The sequence below is a fragment of the Oryctolagus cuniculus genome, chromosome 3 (genome assembly GCF_964237555.1).
Source record: "Oryctolagus cuniculus chromosome 3, mOryCun1.1, whole genome shotgun sequence".
Lineage (NCBI taxonomy): Eukaryota > Metazoa > Chordata > Mammalia > Lagomorpha > Leporidae > Oryctolagus > Oryctolagus cuniculus.
The window spans coordinates 32,890,653-32,909,384 of record NC_091434.1 but is presented as its reverse complement, the minus strand read 5'-3'; the positions used below and the strand labels follow the sequence as shown (position 1 = coordinate 32,909,384).

General features: G+C 40.4%; 1 protein-coding gene across 1 annotated transcript in view; it reads left to right on the top strand.

Annotated features, from left to right (window-relative positions):
- The window catches only part of CPO (carboxypeptidase O), a 99,614-nt gene extending 85,730 nt beyond the window's left edge, over positions 1-13,884 (top strand). Inside the window, exons 5-9 of the mRNA XM_051848249.2 lie at positions 630-740; positions 1,784-1,874; positions 3,482-3,684; positions 10,669-10,753; positions 13,489-13,884. Coding sequence (XP_051704209.2) covers positions 630-740; positions 1,784-1,874; positions 3,482-3,684; positions 10,669-10,753; positions 13,489-13,751 — 753 coding nt within the window. The 3' untranslated portion in view covers positions 13,752-13,884. The remainder of the gene's footprint in view (positions 1-629; positions 741-1,783; positions 1,875-3,481; positions 3,685-10,668; positions 10,754-13,488) is intronic.
- Positions 13,885-18,732: the final 4,848 nt, after the last annotated feature.

Sequence of the window (18,732 nt, the reverse complement as noted above, 5' to 3'; positions counted from 1 at the left end):
TCTCTAACAGCATTGGGAAAACTTTCTGGCCCTGAGATCCTGAGTTTTTCATTTGCGAAAGGCATAGGAAATAACTGTCCCATGTATCTGTTCTGTAGATTAAGAGATTTAGCATATGGAAAATACCTAGCACAGCAATATTTTTGTGAGTTGCTTATAGCATACTCTTGAGGGATTAAGAAACGTTTAAAAACAATATTCTTTTTGGTTAGTCTTTTTAAAAATCCAAACATTAAAAAAAATCCTGCAGAGTAGTTCTCAGAATATGGTCCCCAGACTAACAACATCAGCATCAACTGGGAACTTTCTAAAAATACAAATCCTTGGGCCCCATCTCAAACCTAATGTGTTAGAAACTCATAGGGGCAGGGGGAGGATGGGAAGAGAGGATGGAGCTGAGGCTATCTGTTTTTAACGGACCCTCCAGGTGACTGTGATGTAGGATGAAGTTTGAGAACTACAACTATAAAAACTAAGACTGCTGAGGAGTAGTTGTGGTAGTTGGGGGTGAAGGACGGGGGTGTGAGGTGCAATCACCTCTTACAATGAAGTTGAAATTGGCAGAAAATTAAGGGGAAAAGATTGCTCTTCCATGGATCATGCCAGATATTTCTCTCTTAAATTTCCAGCTCCTACAAAATTATAAAAATGACTTGAGGATAATCAGGTTTCTCAGGAACCTGGACTTCTATGTGCTTCCAGTTCTCAACATTGATGGTTACATCTATTCTTGGACCACTGTGAGTACATTGAGATGTCCTGGGATGCACTGACCTAAGCTCCACTTGGGTTCCTTCTTCTGACCTCATTCCTGCTGGTTATAAGAAAAATGTTTACCCGTGTGAAGAAAGAATCCCCCATTAGTAATAGGAAAAACTCTCCTCAAAATTTGTTATGCAAACAATCAAAACCAACTTTGGGACTGAGGGAGCAAAGGCCTTTTGGAAGTGAAGTCCAGAGCAAGTTTTTCTTTGTTGTTGATATGTTCCCAGTCTCACCATCAGATTGGTCCTTTCTCCTCCTGCTTCCTCTTAATGCTTGTGGATTGCCTGCTATGCAGTAGGGCTTCTATTGATATAAAGTTCAGACACCAACCTGTATCTGCAAGTCAGTTATGAAGATGAGGGGGATATAGATGCTAAACTAGCCTATGCTTTTCAAGGTATTCATTCACACAGGGGGCAAACCTCTTCTAAATTCTTTTCATGTAGTAAACAGCTTTCTCTTTAAGACGTTTCATCACTCTACAAGAAAGAGTCATGGTGTGACTCCTCCACTGTTCTCTCAAAGGCCCTTCACGGGGTTTTCCTCCCAGAATGGCGTGTGAATCACGTTCCTCCCTCTGAGCTTTCCTGGTGAAACTTGTCTTTATTTCCATCTCAAGCATTCACCTTCAGCTTTTAGAAGTGTGCAGAGACCAGCTCTGATACACCTCCAATTTCCCTCTCTCAAGATATTTTCTTTTCATCTGTATCACTTGGACCCCAAACTGACCCTGAAGCTTGGTCTGAGTAAGCAGATCACGTCCACAGGCACTGCTAATCTTCTCGAGAGGGAAAGACCACACTGCTTCCTCCAATTTGTTTACACTTTTGGTTGAAATGTTCCTGTTATTCGGGTTGCTAGCCCATCTGCAAGACTAAAAATTATGTACAACAAATCTCATCATGTGAAAGGCAAATTCTTCCAGAATGTTCCTCATGTTTGAGGGCCACCTTTCACCACTAACGCCGTGATTTATGAAACCTCAGGATGGTAACATCCCTGGGCTCCTCTGTTACAGGATCGTCTTTGGAGGAAATCCCGTTCACTCCATGATAATGGCACATGTTTTGGGACAGATCTCAACAGAAATTTCAATGCATCCTGGTGTAGTAAGTATATGTTTAGTAGGTGAGCTGATGAACAAAAATAGAGCAAATAAACAAATGAAGAGTTGAATTACTAAAAGTATAATTTATGAAAATAAAGGTCTTTTTCATACCACTTTCTGGACTTCCTGAACAGGTTTATTTCCTCTAAAAGGAATGATATTATCTACATAGCAAGAGCTATCAGCTCTCAGATGCAGAGCTGCCTTCAAGAGAGCTGGCTAAACAATGACAAAGTAGATTAGTGTGAAAACGAGGAGACTTCAACACATTCACAGGAATGCGTATTATGAAAAAAGTTATGCATGGCTTAAAAATATTTTTACATCAAAATAAGCTTATCATTGAATTGCATTTTCCATGAACTTTCTTAAGTACTTTCTTATACAAATATTTAAAATACATCACTTTGCTTTAAAATATATGTATTGTCATAAAGAAAGAAGAAAATTCCAAAAAAATTTTCTTGTGGAGATTATTTTATAGTAGCAAAGGGGGCAGTAAACAGAGCACACTTTTTCGTGCTTCCAAATATTAACATATTCAATGAATTGGAAGTATATAAAGAGGCAAGAATAGTTAAGAATATCACCATTAACCAGATGGCAAGGGTTAAAATTCAGATCTAATAGTGGTAATTTTGAAAAATGGCTTCATCTTCCTGCTTTACTTTTCTCTTCTGTAAACGTGGGTGAGTCACCATAAAAATAGCTGTTGTGAAAATTCAGTGTAATCTAATCTACTTCTACCTAGAAGGGACTGAGTACCTAGCATATAAGAGGTGTTCAATTGATGATCCTTATTATCATAAATGAGGAGGTCAAATTGCTTTATGTCCTTGTAAAATAGCTCTAATGAAACTTAAGCAAGTAAGACATTGAAGGAGCAATATGGGCCACTATAACTATCAGAGCCTGACCTAGGAATTTAAGAACTCAGTCTTAACCATTTGTCTCAGAGTCCCCTCAGCTTTAAACAGAATATTGAAATGTCATTTTATTTGCATCTTTCCTGCAGGGTCATACAAGCATGGAATATATTTCTAAATCATTTCTTTTTAAATAATATTTATTTATTTGAAAATCAGAGTTACAGAGAGAGAGAGTAACAGGGAGAGATCTTCCACTGGTTCACTCCCCAGATGATCCCAAGGGCTAGGGCTGGGCCAGGCTGAAGCCAGGATCCCAAGGCTTCATCTGGGTCTCCTATGTGTGTGGCAGGGGCCCAAATACTTGGCCATCTTCTGCTGCCTTTCCAAGGCCATTAGCAGGGAGCAGGAAGGGAAGTAGAACAGCTGCTACACAAGCTGGTACATATAGAATGCTGGTTTTCCAGGTGATGGCTTTACCTGCTACATCATTGACACCATAAAATCAGTCCCAATGTTTCTAAATCTTTAACATCATCTCTCCCACCTCTTTGTGTTCCTCCTTGAAAAATCGTCCTTTAGTGTCTGTCCAAGTTCACCAATTTAGCTAAGACTCAAGTAGATAACCAAAGGCAAGTCCTGATACAATCCATGGATTCCCCGAGCACTGATGAGTTCTTGCTCTCAGTCATTTCTAAACAGAGATCCTGAGGCCATCTTTGTGGTTTCCTGTATATTTCAGGTATTGGTGCATCTAAAAATTGCCAAGATTTAACATTCTGTGGGACAGGACCAGCGTCTGAACCAGAGACTAAGGCTGTCTCCAGCTTTGTAGAGAGCCAGAAGGAGAACATTGTGTGTTTCCTGACCATACACTCTTATGGGCAGTACATTCTCTTGCCATATGGCTACACCAAAAATAAATCAAGTAACCATGAAGAACTGGTAAGTCCACAGTGACATGGCCTTAAGAATAACTGCAGAAAGACCTCTGTCTTCCTTTTACTGACTTTCATTTCCAGGGGCTGGCTCCAGCCCCCCCTTTTTTCTCTCTGCTCATCTTCAGTTTCTTTTTCTTGCTTTTTGCTCTTTGCCAAGCGCCTGGTGGAGGCTTCGGGTTAAATGCAGCTTTACCTATGTTAATTAACTACCTGTTCCGTAAAGTGTCAAGTAGGGAGGCATCTTAGGTATTTGTCTATAATATAAATGAGATGATTGTGTTAATAATCTGTAGGAATATGCTTTCATTTCTGTAAATTCTCTCAAAGCTCCATTCAGCAATTACAGCTTTTAAACCATGCTTTAAAGAACTTGCCAGCTGTTAGTAGAATATGGCATATCTAAAATAACACAGCTAAATAATATCTGCTCTCTTCTCTGCTAAACACAATGCTCTATTTTATCCTAAACTCTTCCTCCAATATTTGCCTCGGAATATTTGTGAGGGGAAGTGCCCATGAAATGCAAGCTGAGGCAGGGAAGCTGTGTTTTGCATTATCTGAGGTACACGTTCTTCTCCAAAGCTGTGCTTACCCAAGCACTGGGGGCTGGGATTGCTGAAAAGGACTGGGCCCTTTTCTCCTTGGTGAAACTTTTTACAAATCAAAGAGAGAGTACAATAGAATTGTTATAATATTTGCTATCTTTTTATTTAAAAAATTTAAGTGTAAAACACACATAACATCCAACTTACCATCTTAACATTTTCAAAGGTATGGTTCAATATTTCACATTCTTGTGTAATCAATGGCAAGAATTTTCTCCTCATGGGTAATTGAAACTATATGCCCATTAACATCTCCTCGTTTAACCCTATACCTCTACCCTTGGCAACCATCATTCTACTTTGTATTTTTATGAATTTGGCTACTCTAGATAACATATATGCTCAGAATTGTTCAGTATTCACCTTTTTATGGATGATTTATTTTACTGGCATATCTTCAAGACTCATCCATGGCTAGCGTCACGGCTCACTTGGCTAATCCTCCGCCTGTGGCACCGGCACCTCGGGTTCTAGTCCTGGTTGGGGCGCCGGATTCTGTCCCGGTTGCTCCTCTTCCAGTCCACCTCTCTGCTGTGGCCCGGGAAGGCAGTGGAGGATGGCACAAGTGCTTGGGCTCTGCACCCGCATGGGAGACTGGGAGGAAGCGCCTGGCTCCTGGCTTTGGATCAGCGCAGCGCGCCAGCAGTAGCAGCATTTGGAGGGTGAACTAACGGAAAAAGGAAGACCTTTCTTTCTGTCTCTCTCTTTCTCTCTCTCTCTCTCACTGTCTAACTCTGCCTGTCAAAAAAAAAAAATCATCCATGTGGTATATGTGAGAATTTCCTTCCTTTCGAAGGCTGAACAACGGTCTATTGAATGTATAGACCATACTCTGCTCATTCATTCATCCACTGATGGGCACTGGGGTTGCTACCACATTTCAGTTACTGTGAATAATGCTGCTATGAATATAGAAGTACAATATCACTTCAGGACTCTTATTTCAATTCTTTTGTATACATAATCATCCCCTGGTATCCACAGGGAATTGGTTCCAGGGCCCCCTGTGAATACCAAAGTGTGCAGATGCTCCCTTATATAAAATGAAATAACATTTACACAGAATCTACAAACATATTCTCATATATTTTAAGTCCTCTCTAGATTACTTAAAACACCTAAAATAATGTAAATGCTATCTATTGGTTGTTACTCCATATTGTTTAAGGTATAATGGCTAGAAAATAAAGTCTGTATGTATTTTGTACAGACACAATTTTTTCCCTTAATATTTTTGATCCTTGGTTGGTTGAGTCTGTGGATGTGGAACCCTTCAAAACAGAAAGATGACTTAACTGGAATTGCTTGATCATATAGTACTCATATCTTGGAATTTTTTTAAAGATTTATTTATTTATTTGAAAGTCAGAGTTACACAGAGAGAGAAGGAGGGGCAGAGAGAGAGAGAGAGAGAGAGAGGTCTTCCATCTGCTGGTTCACTCCCCAAATGGCTGCAATGACTGGAGCTGCGCTGATCTGAAGCCAGGAGCCAGGAGCTTCTTCTGGGTTTCCCACGCAGGTGCAGGGACCCAAGGACTTGGGCCATCCCCCACTGCTTTCCCAGGCCATAGCAGAGAGCTGGTCTGGAAGTGGAGCAGCCAGGACTTGAATCAGTGCCCATACAAGATGCCGGCACGGTAAGCAGTGGCTTTACCCTCTATGCCACAGCACTGGCCCCATATCTTGGAAACTTTTTGAAGAATTACAACGCTGCTTTCTATAGTGGCATCACTGTTCTATATATCTACAAATAAGGCACAACGATTCCAATTTATTCATTCTTACGACATGTGCTACTTTGTTTATCTTAATTTTTAAAAAATAAGCTTCATATTTGGTGTATATGTTGGGGTGGTCCCTTCCACTAAGGGACTAAGGGAAGCACCAGGTCTTTTATACCTCTTTTTCTTCTTACTCTGGAGCAGGACCCATAAAACATAAGGCCTGGGTGCCAAAAGGACTACTGTAGATTTTTGCTGGAGAAAGCCCTTTCCCCACTGTCAAACATGTACACAGTTCCCAAGTACTTTTCTTACAATTCCTTTTTCTTTATTGGTCCAGGAAAACCTATTATGTGATCATTTTGCAAAATGTGGAAATAACTTATATTTACCCACATCTTTATAGTCTACAAAGGAATTTTACAGACATAGTCTACTTTGCCCATCTTAATCATATAGTCAGCTCCCTTTGGAAGTGTAGGAACTGAGACATTGACTTAACTATATCTGTAGCACCTCTGTAGACAGGAAACAGTGGTGTCTGGCCTGAAATTCATGTCTTTGGACTCCAGAGACCATATACCTCATTCCACTACCTCACACTGGCTCTCTTCAGCTCAGAAAGGGCCTACAACTTCTAGGGGCAATTATCAGATTATGTTCTCTGTCAACTATGTGCTGTCCTTTTCATTTGTGAGCTCTGGAATCTCTATTTCTTTAATAAAGAAATCTGCAGAGGCAGATATTTCAGGCGAGAAGCCCAGAACCCTCTTTATCCCCGGTGTCTGTGGCCTGTGTTGTAGATTTCTACTTTCTCCTTAAAGGGAACTGTGGAATCAACAAATGAGTCTCCAAAAGGAGGCCATTATCGATCTTTGATGGGAAAGAATTTTCTATCAGCAGGAGGATATTTGATGGGAGGAAGGGAGTCTGCCACCAGCATTTGTATACTCCGGTATTTTTCCTGGGAACTTCATTTTCTTCTAGACACAGGAAAACAGGAACTACCTGGTCATTTTGCAAGCTATGTATGTATGCAAAGATTAGAGAGCCCTGTTGCCATAGGTCAGATGGAGCAAGAATGGAGGAGCTTGGGGCAATAGCTTTGACGCTACTTGAAGGACCATTAAGACTAGAATTTTTGGCAACTCCTTAGTACCATGTGTAGAAATAGATAAATTTAACTGAGAAAGATTGCTTCAGTTCTGTGTTGCTTAGTCTCAGGTGTTGGAGAGTTAGTGTAAACATTCATCTCCAAAATTTTTCAATAAAGTGGCATTGTGAATACTTCACCAGCACATGTCAATGTTGTTGAAACTACTTAGCAGTGCTTTTATGTTTTTTGGGGGGAGGGGATGCAAGCTTTTATATGGTGCACAAAGACACAGAATCAAATCAATTTCTCTGGGAAGATTTCCATTTCTATCACTATTTACAACCATTAAAGAAGGCTAATTAACCTCTATATATTTACAAAACCAAAAATTTTTAGAAATCATAGTAAATATTACACTATTCAATCATTGTTTAGGGGAAACATAACTATATATAATTCCTTCCTAAGCTGCTCTGGAAATTAGGATACAATAAGAATGTTAATGTTTTACATGCTTAAATTCTTTCCATTTGGACTCTTTCCACATCAAGTTGTGCAAGCCATCCCAAACATGGTCCTCCTCTCACTCACCCACCCCGCCCACTGTCAAACACATTCCAGGGCCTTAATCAAACTGTTCATGTGCCTGTCTGTGAATTTATGCTTACAGGAAAATTTCTAGACTCAGTGAAGGTCTTGGTAAGCAAGCTAGAGATCTTCAGCAACATTTAGCAGCACATAACAAGTACTGTTGGAAAGAAGTTTTTATGATTTTGACTAGGGTATTCAGATTGTGCATCCTTAATCTGAAAAATATGAAATACTCCAAAATCCAGAATTTTTGAGTGACAATATGATGGTACAAGTGGAAATTTCACACCTGACTTCATGTGATGGGTCATAGTCAAAACACAGGTACATTCAAAACATTGGATAAAATTACCATCAGGTCATGTGTGTAAGATGTGTATGAACCAAATTAATTTTGTGTTTATATTTGTGCCCCATCCACAAGATACCTTATTATGTATATGCAAATAATCCAAAATCTGAAAAAATTCCAAATCTGAAATAATTCTAGCTCCAAGCACTTTGAACAAAGGATATGCAACTTGTACTTTTAAGTTGAGAGGAAGGGCAACAGAGAGACTTGTCCTAGATGGCATTGTAGTATAGTTTCATAAGGGGAGAGAACTGCATTCAGAAATTCCACCTCCAGACACAGAAGTTGAATTAGTAGTCTAGGGAATTTCCACTTTGTCACCTCAGAAGTGACTGAATCAATACAGGCAGATCACAAGTGTACATGTACACATTTCTTGTGCCTATCTTCTAACTCACACTAATTGTTAATGGAATCCTTTAAAAGAATCCAAAGTACTTTTTATCACAAAAGATGGGGAAACTGAGAGAATTGTTTCCCACTCAAAACCAGAATTTGGGGGAGAGGAAATGGAAAAGGTAAAATAAGCAAAGCCTGGCAATGGAAATGATAAATCATTGTCAAGGGGTGAACTGCAGGAAAGAAAACAATGCAGGTATCTTTAGCTGGAAAATGTAGTCTGGACCTGATCCATGCTTCCCAAATAAAAGTTAAGGCCCCCCCATGGGCCAGTTAGCATGGGGTTTCATTCCGAGAAACACAAGTGAATTAACAATAAATTCTAAGCAATTTGTATGTCTAACAGAGACTTGCAACACTTCATAAGGGAATGGAGTTGGTAAATTACAGTGGGCTTTCCCCAAGACTCTTGCTCTTGATTTCATCACACATGGCAGCTACCTGAATCCTTTCCACGCCTCACTTTCAGTTCCTTAATAGAACTTTTCTATCCAGAGTTCCCCTTTGTGACTCCCCACCTCCTGCTTATAATTTCCTCTTCTTCATACAAATAGATCTTGTGCTTCTTTCATTGTGAATGCATAAACTGACTGTAAACCTCATTCTTCAGCCTTTCCTGTCCCTAATCTCAGTTCTGGACAGTATAAACAGAGGAACTGAGACAGATGCACGTTATCTTTTTAGGGGGAAGAGAGAGAGAGAGAGAGAGAGATGACCAAAGACAATACTCAGTCATAAGTAATAACATGGCAAAATACTTACAAATAATTCAAAGTAATCTTTTTTCTTGTATCTTAACCACACACAAAAAATCCCAGGTGCCTGAAGGATATACCTTACAACTGCTGCAGGTGCTTCCCACCACAATTTGCTGCCTTTGTTAGTCTTCCTCTTACATTTCACCATACCTATCTCTACTCTGCTCAAACATTCTCACATTTTAGGATTCAATTAGACAGTGCAGAGTTAGGAAGGGAGAGACAGGGGCTAAAACTAGACCTGTCTTCAGTTAACAGTCAGGGGAGATGATGCACCTGTAAGTGCAGCCAAGCTGCCCTCAGGGGTAAAAGCAATGATGGATTCTGGTCCAGGTAAGGAACAGCAAGGGGATTTGGCTGATGTTTGTTCAGAATCCAAGAGGAAGTATTATATATTATCTGCTAGGTATTCAATAGGGTTGGGGAGTCTCGAGTCTGTTGATAGAGCTGGGCCAGAATATTCATCACAATATCAGTAAGCACAGCCAACAGAAATTGGCCTTAGTTAATGACTGATCTCAGGCAATGGTTTTCAGAGAGCAAAGCTGAGATCCTAGAAACCATCTATTTCTGAGAGATTTACAATATTGTAAGGTGACAATGTGGTAGGTATGAGGACAGGCGTGACTTCTAGCTCTAAAATTTTACAGATATGTGAGAGGTAAGTATTAAATACATGTAAGGAGAATTGGAGTGGAGTCATAAGAGCAGCATGAACAAAGGGCATAGGGGAGAATTTAGTTGAAGCAAGGTAAATTCTCATGAAAAATATGGCATTCAAGAAAGCTCTGTGAAGTTGGGAAGAATTTCAACCAGCAGAGATTAAAGGTATGGATCCCACCTGAAAAAAGCTAGAGACCATGAGGCATGTCTTTGTAACCGTGTTGAAATGAGTTTGACTATGCTCTAGGTGGGTGTACAAAATACAACGTAATAAGTGGGTTAAGCCAATATTTTAGAGGTTCTCAATGGCTGGGAAGCTTCTAGTTAGCTCAGTAAGAAATCTGGGGTTACTGAAGGCTTTTCAGCAGGATCATGATCATAGCTCTAGTCCACAAAGATCCATCTAGAAGCCAAGTGGAAACAATGAAGATAAGAATTGGTGATAAAAAGGAAACTTATTAGGAGATGAAACAGACCAAGAGGCAATGAGTCTGAAAAAGGGTGACGGCACTGGCAATGCAGCTAAGTAACTGAGAGGAGAGTCAGAGATACCTGCAGGATTGTCCATGTGTGTTTGGAAGACCAGAAATATGAAAGTCACAACAGCCTTGTTAAAGGGAGACAATGGGATTAAACAGGTTGTGTGTTGAATTGGAGGTACCACGAGGCTTCTTAATTGTAGATGTATAATGGGAAGTCAGAAATATGGTCTAAAACTCTAGAGATGGATCTGTACAAAATTCCAAGCCCACGGATTGCTGAGTTTATTTTTAACACCAGGTATCTGTATTTCCCACCTACAGATTCAAGTTGGACAGAAGGCAGCAAATGCATTGAAAGCAAAGCATGGAACCAATTATAGAGTTGGATCAAGTGCGGATATTTTATGTAAGTATCTTTATTTCCCTTTTCAATAGTATCTAAGGAACAAAATAAGTCAGTGGACTTTGGATGGTGAGAAGAGAAGAATTCCTGGGATCAACAGGGAGTACAAATCAAAATGACCAATGATACAAGGGAGTCTGTCCAAATTCATAATTATAGTCTGTAGCAATATGGCATGAGCTAAAATGGAAGAAAAATAATACATTTTCTCATACCAAAACTTCCCTTGACTTGAGTTGGAAAGAGATGGGAAGTTAGAAGACCCAGAGGTTAACACAAAGGACACTGTTCAATGATACTTGGTCAGTTAATTTGTTTCCCAGAAGCCCCATCAGCCAGAAAGCAAAGCAAGATGTGGCCTGGTGTTGCTGTTGATTCATTCTGAGAGGAGGAGTGTGGTGGGGGCAAGAGGCACGGAGTCACCACACAGACTCCGGGAGCCGAGAGAAAGCAGGCCAGAGACGAGCATCCTGCAGACTCCTTTATTTCAGTTGCTACAGCAGCTTATATAGCCAAGGCAGCCAATCTGGTTAAGGGGCGGTCTATGCCCTAATCAATCATACCCTGTTGCCAGGCAGGTTCCAAAGCCATCCAATCACAGCCTGTTGCCAGGCAGGCTCCATTGTCATGTGGTTTCTGAAGCCATCCAATCACGACCTGTTGTCAGTCAGTTTCTGTTGCCAGTGGCCATCTTGGCACAGCCTTCTCATTCCACCACATTTCTCCATTTTCGTTTATTTTTGAGCGACAGGAGAAATGATTCTTGGCCATACCATTGTTGACCCCGTTTCCATGTGGTATCCGTATGTGACTGTGCCTGTCTTAGGTTGTCCCCCAGGGGATCTTACCCGTCGTTGACTAACCAGTGATCAAAACAGGAGACCTCAGGAGTGCTTGCTCAGATAGGGGTAGGAATGAGGAACAATGGTAATCAGGAATGACATGACCACACACAGGCTGTGGGCCATTTGAGTGGCTGACCAGAGCTAATGGGGTATAAAACAGTAGCGGATGTGGACATGGGCAGTTTCTCAGGGTAGGATGATAGGGCAGGTGCATCTGTTAACAAGGTGGACTCTCAGTCTTGTTCATCTGATTCTAGTTGGCTGTCAGTTGCAGGCTTGATGTTTCTGGCTGGTACCCAAATGGGCTGTCCTGCATTCTCTGCAAAGACACAAACATATCCTCGACCCTTGGTTAGCAGAAGCCTTTTTACAGGCGTTGGAATCCAGGGCCTGAATTCTGCATCCATTCCTACATTAATGGCAAATATGTGAGTGGGATGGGTTCTAGCGGCTACCCTGAGTGCCTGGGGTGCCTGAGGACTGCCACAAATGTGAGGATCCTCACTGGGTGTGGATGGGATGACCTCGTATGGGTTATCACCTCAAGGTTGTCTAAGTTCATCCCATGGGTAGTTGAGGGGTGGCTGACTAGGCATTGCTGCATTGTCTGCTGTCACGTCATTTTCACTGTCAGAGCTCTCCCACAGTCATCGACTGTTGTCTGTGAGACAGGGACCTGGAGTGTCAGGCTCTTATCACTCACAGATTCATTATGTTTGGTAATCTGTGCGGGATTCTGAGAGAGGGGTATCTTTCCCATGTTTGAGTGTTTAAGAGTAGCACACCATGCCAACTCTAGCCAAAGGAAAGACTCCCACAGCACTGCTGCCATAACAAAATCAATTCATAGCACTTCAGCCGCTGTTGGCATTTTGCAGGGGTTTCCTGACTTTAGACAAACAGACAGTGGTGTATCCTATGCTTAGTGGGAGACTTCCTTGGTTTGTTAGGTCAAGGCCGTATGCCCACACGGTGTCTCTGGAGCATCACCTCTCTCGAGTGAGGGAAGATGACTTGGTTCCAAATTCTGGAATGATCAGTCCCTTATGTGAATTCACCAGGAGAACTGAAAGTAAAAAGAGCCAAGAAGTGGCGTGTGCTTCTGGGTGGTGTGTGCCTAACCTGGGGTCACTTAGACTGAGGACAAGGACAAATAAAGTGGCGTAGAAGGGGGTTCCGTGCTCACCCCCACAGAACTGAACAGCACACAAAACATCGAGGGGCCTACTTGCAGAAATCAAGGGGGGACCTCACCAAGTCCAACACGCTGTCTCTCTCTCAGTCACATTGGTGTGCCAGATGTTGAGGTTGATTTCTTCTGAGAGGAGGAGTATGGTGGGAGCAAGAGGCACGGGGTCACCACACAGACTCCAGGAGCCCGGTGAAAGCAGGCCAGAGGCGAGCAGCCTGCAGACTCGTTTATTTTAGTTGCTACAGCAGCCTGGTAAAAAGATCTAGAAGAAAAAAATTCAGCGAAAGGAAAATGCCCTGTGTCCCCCAACCCCCAACCATCACCTCCTCCACCTTCTAGGGACGCACAGAGAAAATTTTCCTCTGGGTCATTTTGTTTCTGTTCCTTTAAATATGTCACTTCATTATTGCCTTGCAATATTAGATTGCCTGGTCTTTGATTTTATCTGATAAACTTTAACAAACTTTTCTAGATGCCAGGCATCGTACTAGATATAAGGGTGGGGGCCCGAGAGGCTAAATAATGTACAACCCCTTCCTAAAGACACTTACTATCAAGAAAGGGGGAAGATAGCTACCTATGACACTCTAATCTGAAAAAAAGAGTCTCTACTGATTGAATATTTATTCCCTGAAACGGCCATAGAAATCTATCCATTGAAAATAACATTTTTACCTCTTCCTGCATGTTTTCCTTTGTAGATTCCTCATCAGGGTCTTCAAGAGACTGGGCTCGAGACATTGGGATCCCTTTCTCATACACGTTTGAGCTGAGGGACAATGGCACATATGGATTTGTTCTGCCAGAAGCTCAGATCCAGCCCACCTGTGAAGAAACCATGGAGGCTGTGCTGTCAATCCTAGATGATGTGTATGCAAAATACTGGCTCTCAAACAGTGCTGGGAAGGTGACCTCCATCACTGTGGTGCTGAGTCTGTTGATGTCCCTGATTGCTCTTCTCTAAGTACATCCTACCAGGCCTGCTCAACACCAGTGACATAGCTGTGGTTAGAAGGAAAGCATGTTAGTTTGTAGAGAAGTCAATTAACTTTAACTAAAAATAATTTCTATTTCAATAAAGAATAGTGTCTACATTTTAATGCTTGTTTGCTGGCAATTAATTTTAATGACTTTATAAGAGTATAGTATTAATCATCTATTACTACAGTAATGCTACAAGCCAAACACTTCTAAAACTCAACGATGTGTCAATCTATAGGTCAACAAGAAATCCTGGTGATCTTGGCTGTGATCACTTATACATCTGAGGTCAGCTTCAGGGCTCACTTGAGGCCTGGCCAGCTGTCAGTTATTCTAGGATAGCCTTAGCTGGGATAAGGAATTCTGACTCTGCTCCATGTACTTCCTCCCCCAGCAGGTTAGGCTAGTCATGTACTCATGAATATGGTAGAGAAAGAACAATGGGAGAGCAAGTCCCAGTGTACACATACATTTTAAACCTCTGCTTGCATAACATTCGCTAACATTCCATTGGTCAGAGGAAGTCAGTCACATGACTGAATTCAGAGTCAAGGGGTGGAGCAGAGCTCAATGTGTGAAATGAAGAATTGGGCCATCAGTGAAATTATCTGGTGTTTAATATCGCACCCTTGAGCTTTACTGATTTAGCATTATAGTTAGGACAGCACAGCTATAATATGAAGCAATTCAACAGGATTGCTATTATTGTATTCACTTTTAAATCTCGAAAAGTTGAGTACCAGTGGAACCCCATTGCTCTTAAAATCTAATTAAAGGTCACCTCATGAGATTCTGATGGAGCCTTTTGTAGTCTACTAGTTTTTTCTGATTTATGATCTCAATATTCAATAAGGAAAATGAAGTAGGAATAGGTTTCCTGCCCTGGGGTGTGGGGATTTTTTTTCATCTAAATTCTTTGAAAATTTTGCTTCTGCTTTTGAGCCACGTTTTTGCTGAATTTTGTGTTAATAAGTTAGGAGCCGAATTCAGGGGATAAATTATATGATATCTTCATGTAGCTGTTGCTAGTTTTGCCTATTTTATTTATGTATCAAAAAAATTTTGAGACTGTTTTCAGCACATTTTGCCAGGCTGGGGGGTTATAATAGTGAACAAGATAGACACAGCCCTGTCTGTTTTGAATTTATATTCCAGTGGGTGAGATTAGGAGCAGCAACGACACATAAGTGGAATGGGTACTGTGAATCCCAGCTCTGGGTGAATCATTTATTTATAACACTAATAAATAAACATTGTAGCTTGTGACGCATGCAATGAAGGAAATAAGGAGTATGTGGAGAGATCTGCAAGGGCCAGATTGTATGTTTAGGGATATGTGGGCATTTAATTGCACTCTAATCTATTAAGTTTCTTTTTTTAACAACTTCACAAAAGGCCAATTTATAAAAAACAACAGTATTTCCTACATTCAATCTGATCTTAAAGTAGCATCCATGACTGTCATTGCCTATGTATCTCTGTATGACACCTTGAAATTGTGCTAAGCACTTGTCAAGTTGAACAAATGTAGCTGTGACCAGCTGACAGGGTCTCCTTGGGTGTTCAGTCACCCATTTCTAAATTTCCTTGTTGGTCACAGTCACAATGCACTTCTTGGTTGTTCCCCTTTTATTGCCTGTCTTTGTTCTATTTCTTCACATTTTGCTAGTATGTGGCTGATAAGGGTCAGAAAGGAAAATGCCAGAGCCAATAGGGTTTAATGAATCAGAGAACAGCTATTTACATAAACATGTCAACTCCACAATCATGGTTTTGCCAGGAGAGAATGGTTGGGTTTCATCAATAGTCATCCTAGAATGGAAGAAAAGCAGTGTTACTCCCCAAGGCCTTATTCAAGAAGACAGTTGTGAGCTGTTCTTAGAGACACACATTGTAAGTTTTAATCTAGTCTATGTTTTTTTGTTTTCAAGGCTATTTTTAAAATAATTTGAACCTCTGAGTATTATAGGAGCTCTCATCTGCAAAATTTAATTCCTATCTAAAGATTGAGTCCATGGCCAAATTTGGAAGGAAACAGAAAAAAATTCAACCCATCAGCTTACCTCTAGTCTCCCACATGAATTTTTCTAGACTCTAAGATACAATCATAGCCCCCTTGAGGGGCCTCACACATCTCTCTAAGGTACTCGGGCACATGACATATGTTTTTCTTCTTCTGAAAGTTTTTACTTCCTCTGTAAAGCTCCTAAAAACAGTGTAGAAAGAGGAATGACCACACTGGTATTTACCTGGTCTAAAAGGATGTAATAGCTTGGGAAAATGTCACAACTGATACAACTATCACGATCTGGAGAATATCCTATACTGTGACTTATTGGGGCTTGGAATTAATTTACTGTGCCTTATATCTGAGAAGTTAGCTAATTAGCATTTCATGGATGTCATTAGAAGAGATGCAACCCCTGGGCCACAGTCAAAGGACATAATCACTCATGACAGCAGCATGAACATCAGCATATTTACATCGGTTGCTCTTGCATCCAAGTTCGAAGGAGATGACGCAAAGAGCCCAGATGCCACGTGCAACTGCAGTGAGTCGTGTTACAGGAAACAAACTCTGAGCTTGGGAATTCACTGCTTCCATAGCAAGTTGTAAGCAAATTTGGTCTTTATCCCAGAATGAGATATTTCCTCAACCCTCATTCCTTGTCCCTCGAGTAGAAAAATGACCCAGGTAAATAGTGGTCATGACCTTGCATTCTTGCCACAGCCAGAAAGATGGATATGAAATTGGAAGGCCATGAAAGACTATCTCCCAATATTCTTTGTTCTTTGGATTGAATCATATGAAATTTCTATTTTCATAGGTCAAAAATTTCAGTGATTTTATAGGGTAAACAGTTCAGTGCTAATAGAAGTATTTCCATAAAACTCTTTTATTTTTCATAAAGTTTGACTATATTGCATTTTGTTTCTGCTTTTCCTTGCACCCAATTCTGTCAGTAATTTTTTCCCATAACTTCCTACAAAGGACCTGGAACTTCTTGACTTATAGATAAATTTACAGTTTAAAGTGATGCAAAATGATAAGTTCAGGTGGCGTCTAAGCTTCTGGCTCTAATTTTATCTACATTATGGCTAAAATGAATCTGCTTCTGCTATCTAGTTCAAGCCCTTCCCTTTCTTTTGGTTATGAAGCTTACTCATTTCATGATACATTACTAAAGATACATTTTGCATATCACCTCAATATTACTTTTACCTTATATGTTTACCTTGTATCTGTTGTAAACTTATCATGTCACAAAGAGAAGTCGACTGTCAAATATATAAAATTATAATATTAAAAGCAAGAGTTTTTTAAAAAATAACTTAATTTCTGTTATGATGTATAGCGATTAAAACATTTTATGTTTATCACTTTGGATGATGCACATAAGAATCCTGAGTTAAGCACTTTTTAAAATTTGATGAAGCTGAGACATAAAGAACTTAATCAACATGATCACACTGTTCTTTTTAATGTTTATGTATTTGTTTTTATTTATCAAAAAGGCAGAAGAACAGTAAGAGAGAGGAGTAGGGGACAGAAAGATCTTCAATCTGTTGGTTCACTCCTCAAATGTTTGCAACATCCAGCATTGGGCCTGGCTGAAGCCAGGAGCCAGGAACTACATCTGGGTCTCCTATTTGGGGGACAAGATCCCAAATACTTTAGCCATCATCTATTGCTTCTCAGGGCACATATCAGCAGGAAGTTGGATTGGAAGCAGAGGAGAGATTCCATCCTAGGTGCTCTGATACAGGATGTAAGCATCCCAACCAGTGGCTTAACCTGCTGCACCACAACAGCTGCCCCAAGTCACACTGTTGGTAATAATTGTTGATTGATCTGATAACTTGTTGGGATAGGAATTTTCCTCTTCTGGGATATCAGAAGCACTCTCTAGTGGATATTGTCAGTGGTTTTCTAAAATCCACTAGGCCCCTTCTCCTGAATCCCACTCCATTATTGATGTGAATTTTGTTTTTGTTTTTTGCCTCCAACAACTCACACCAATATGACTTTGCTAGGGACTACTCAGGGCTACTGAATGTACTTTGTCTGCCACAAAGTCTACCCACAGTGAGCTAGAAGAGTGTGGGAACTCCATTCCCCATCAGAAACACCCATGCCCTGCCTGTTTGGTAGCCTGTTTGGTCCAGGAATATGAAATCCCAGTTGTCTTTCAATGGGAGCTATGACATTTTCAGAGATCCTGTGGGGTAAGGCTGAAGTCACCCCCAAAGTGCTTTCCCTTGCTTGGCTTCCTCCCTTTTCCTTTTGAATTATTTCGAAAGCATCACAAATGTATAATTTCTTAAAAAGATTTTAATGCAAATATTATTTAATGTTTAAAATATGTCTGAGAATTGTAAATGTTGTCTGGCTAGAAATGTTCCTCTTTTGATGGTGCTATCATTTTACATGAACTTTGTTCCAGATAAGACTTTGACTTCAGAAAAACATATGCATTTTCAGTTGAGCCTCTTATTGAAGGCATAGTGAAAAAGATTAGCCTTTATGAGCTCATAAATTTTGAAGTTGGTGCTATGATAAGATGAGAAAATAATAGCTATTTATTACAGTTTTTCACCCTGCTATAATCAAGAATTTATAGTCTTCTCAGATATTCCAAAAGAAGAATTTTCCTTCATGGATTCATTTACTTAAAATTAAAAATGAATTAAAAATAAAGTTCTAAAGAGCTTCAACGGTGGGTGTACTAACTCCTATCTGGCTGGCATGCTCTTTTCCCATGAAGTTCTCATGCTTTTTTTTTTTTTTTTCTGAGAACATTTTTCTTTTTTAAAAACAGATTTGTGAAAGCTCCAAATCAAAGACGAGTAATGTCCTTTCTCTTCACACAGATGGTGCAAAACAGACACAGACATACAGAGGAGGTCAAGAGGAATGTGTGTTCATGGGTTGGAGCCCCCAAAAACCCAGCTGAGTAGGTAGA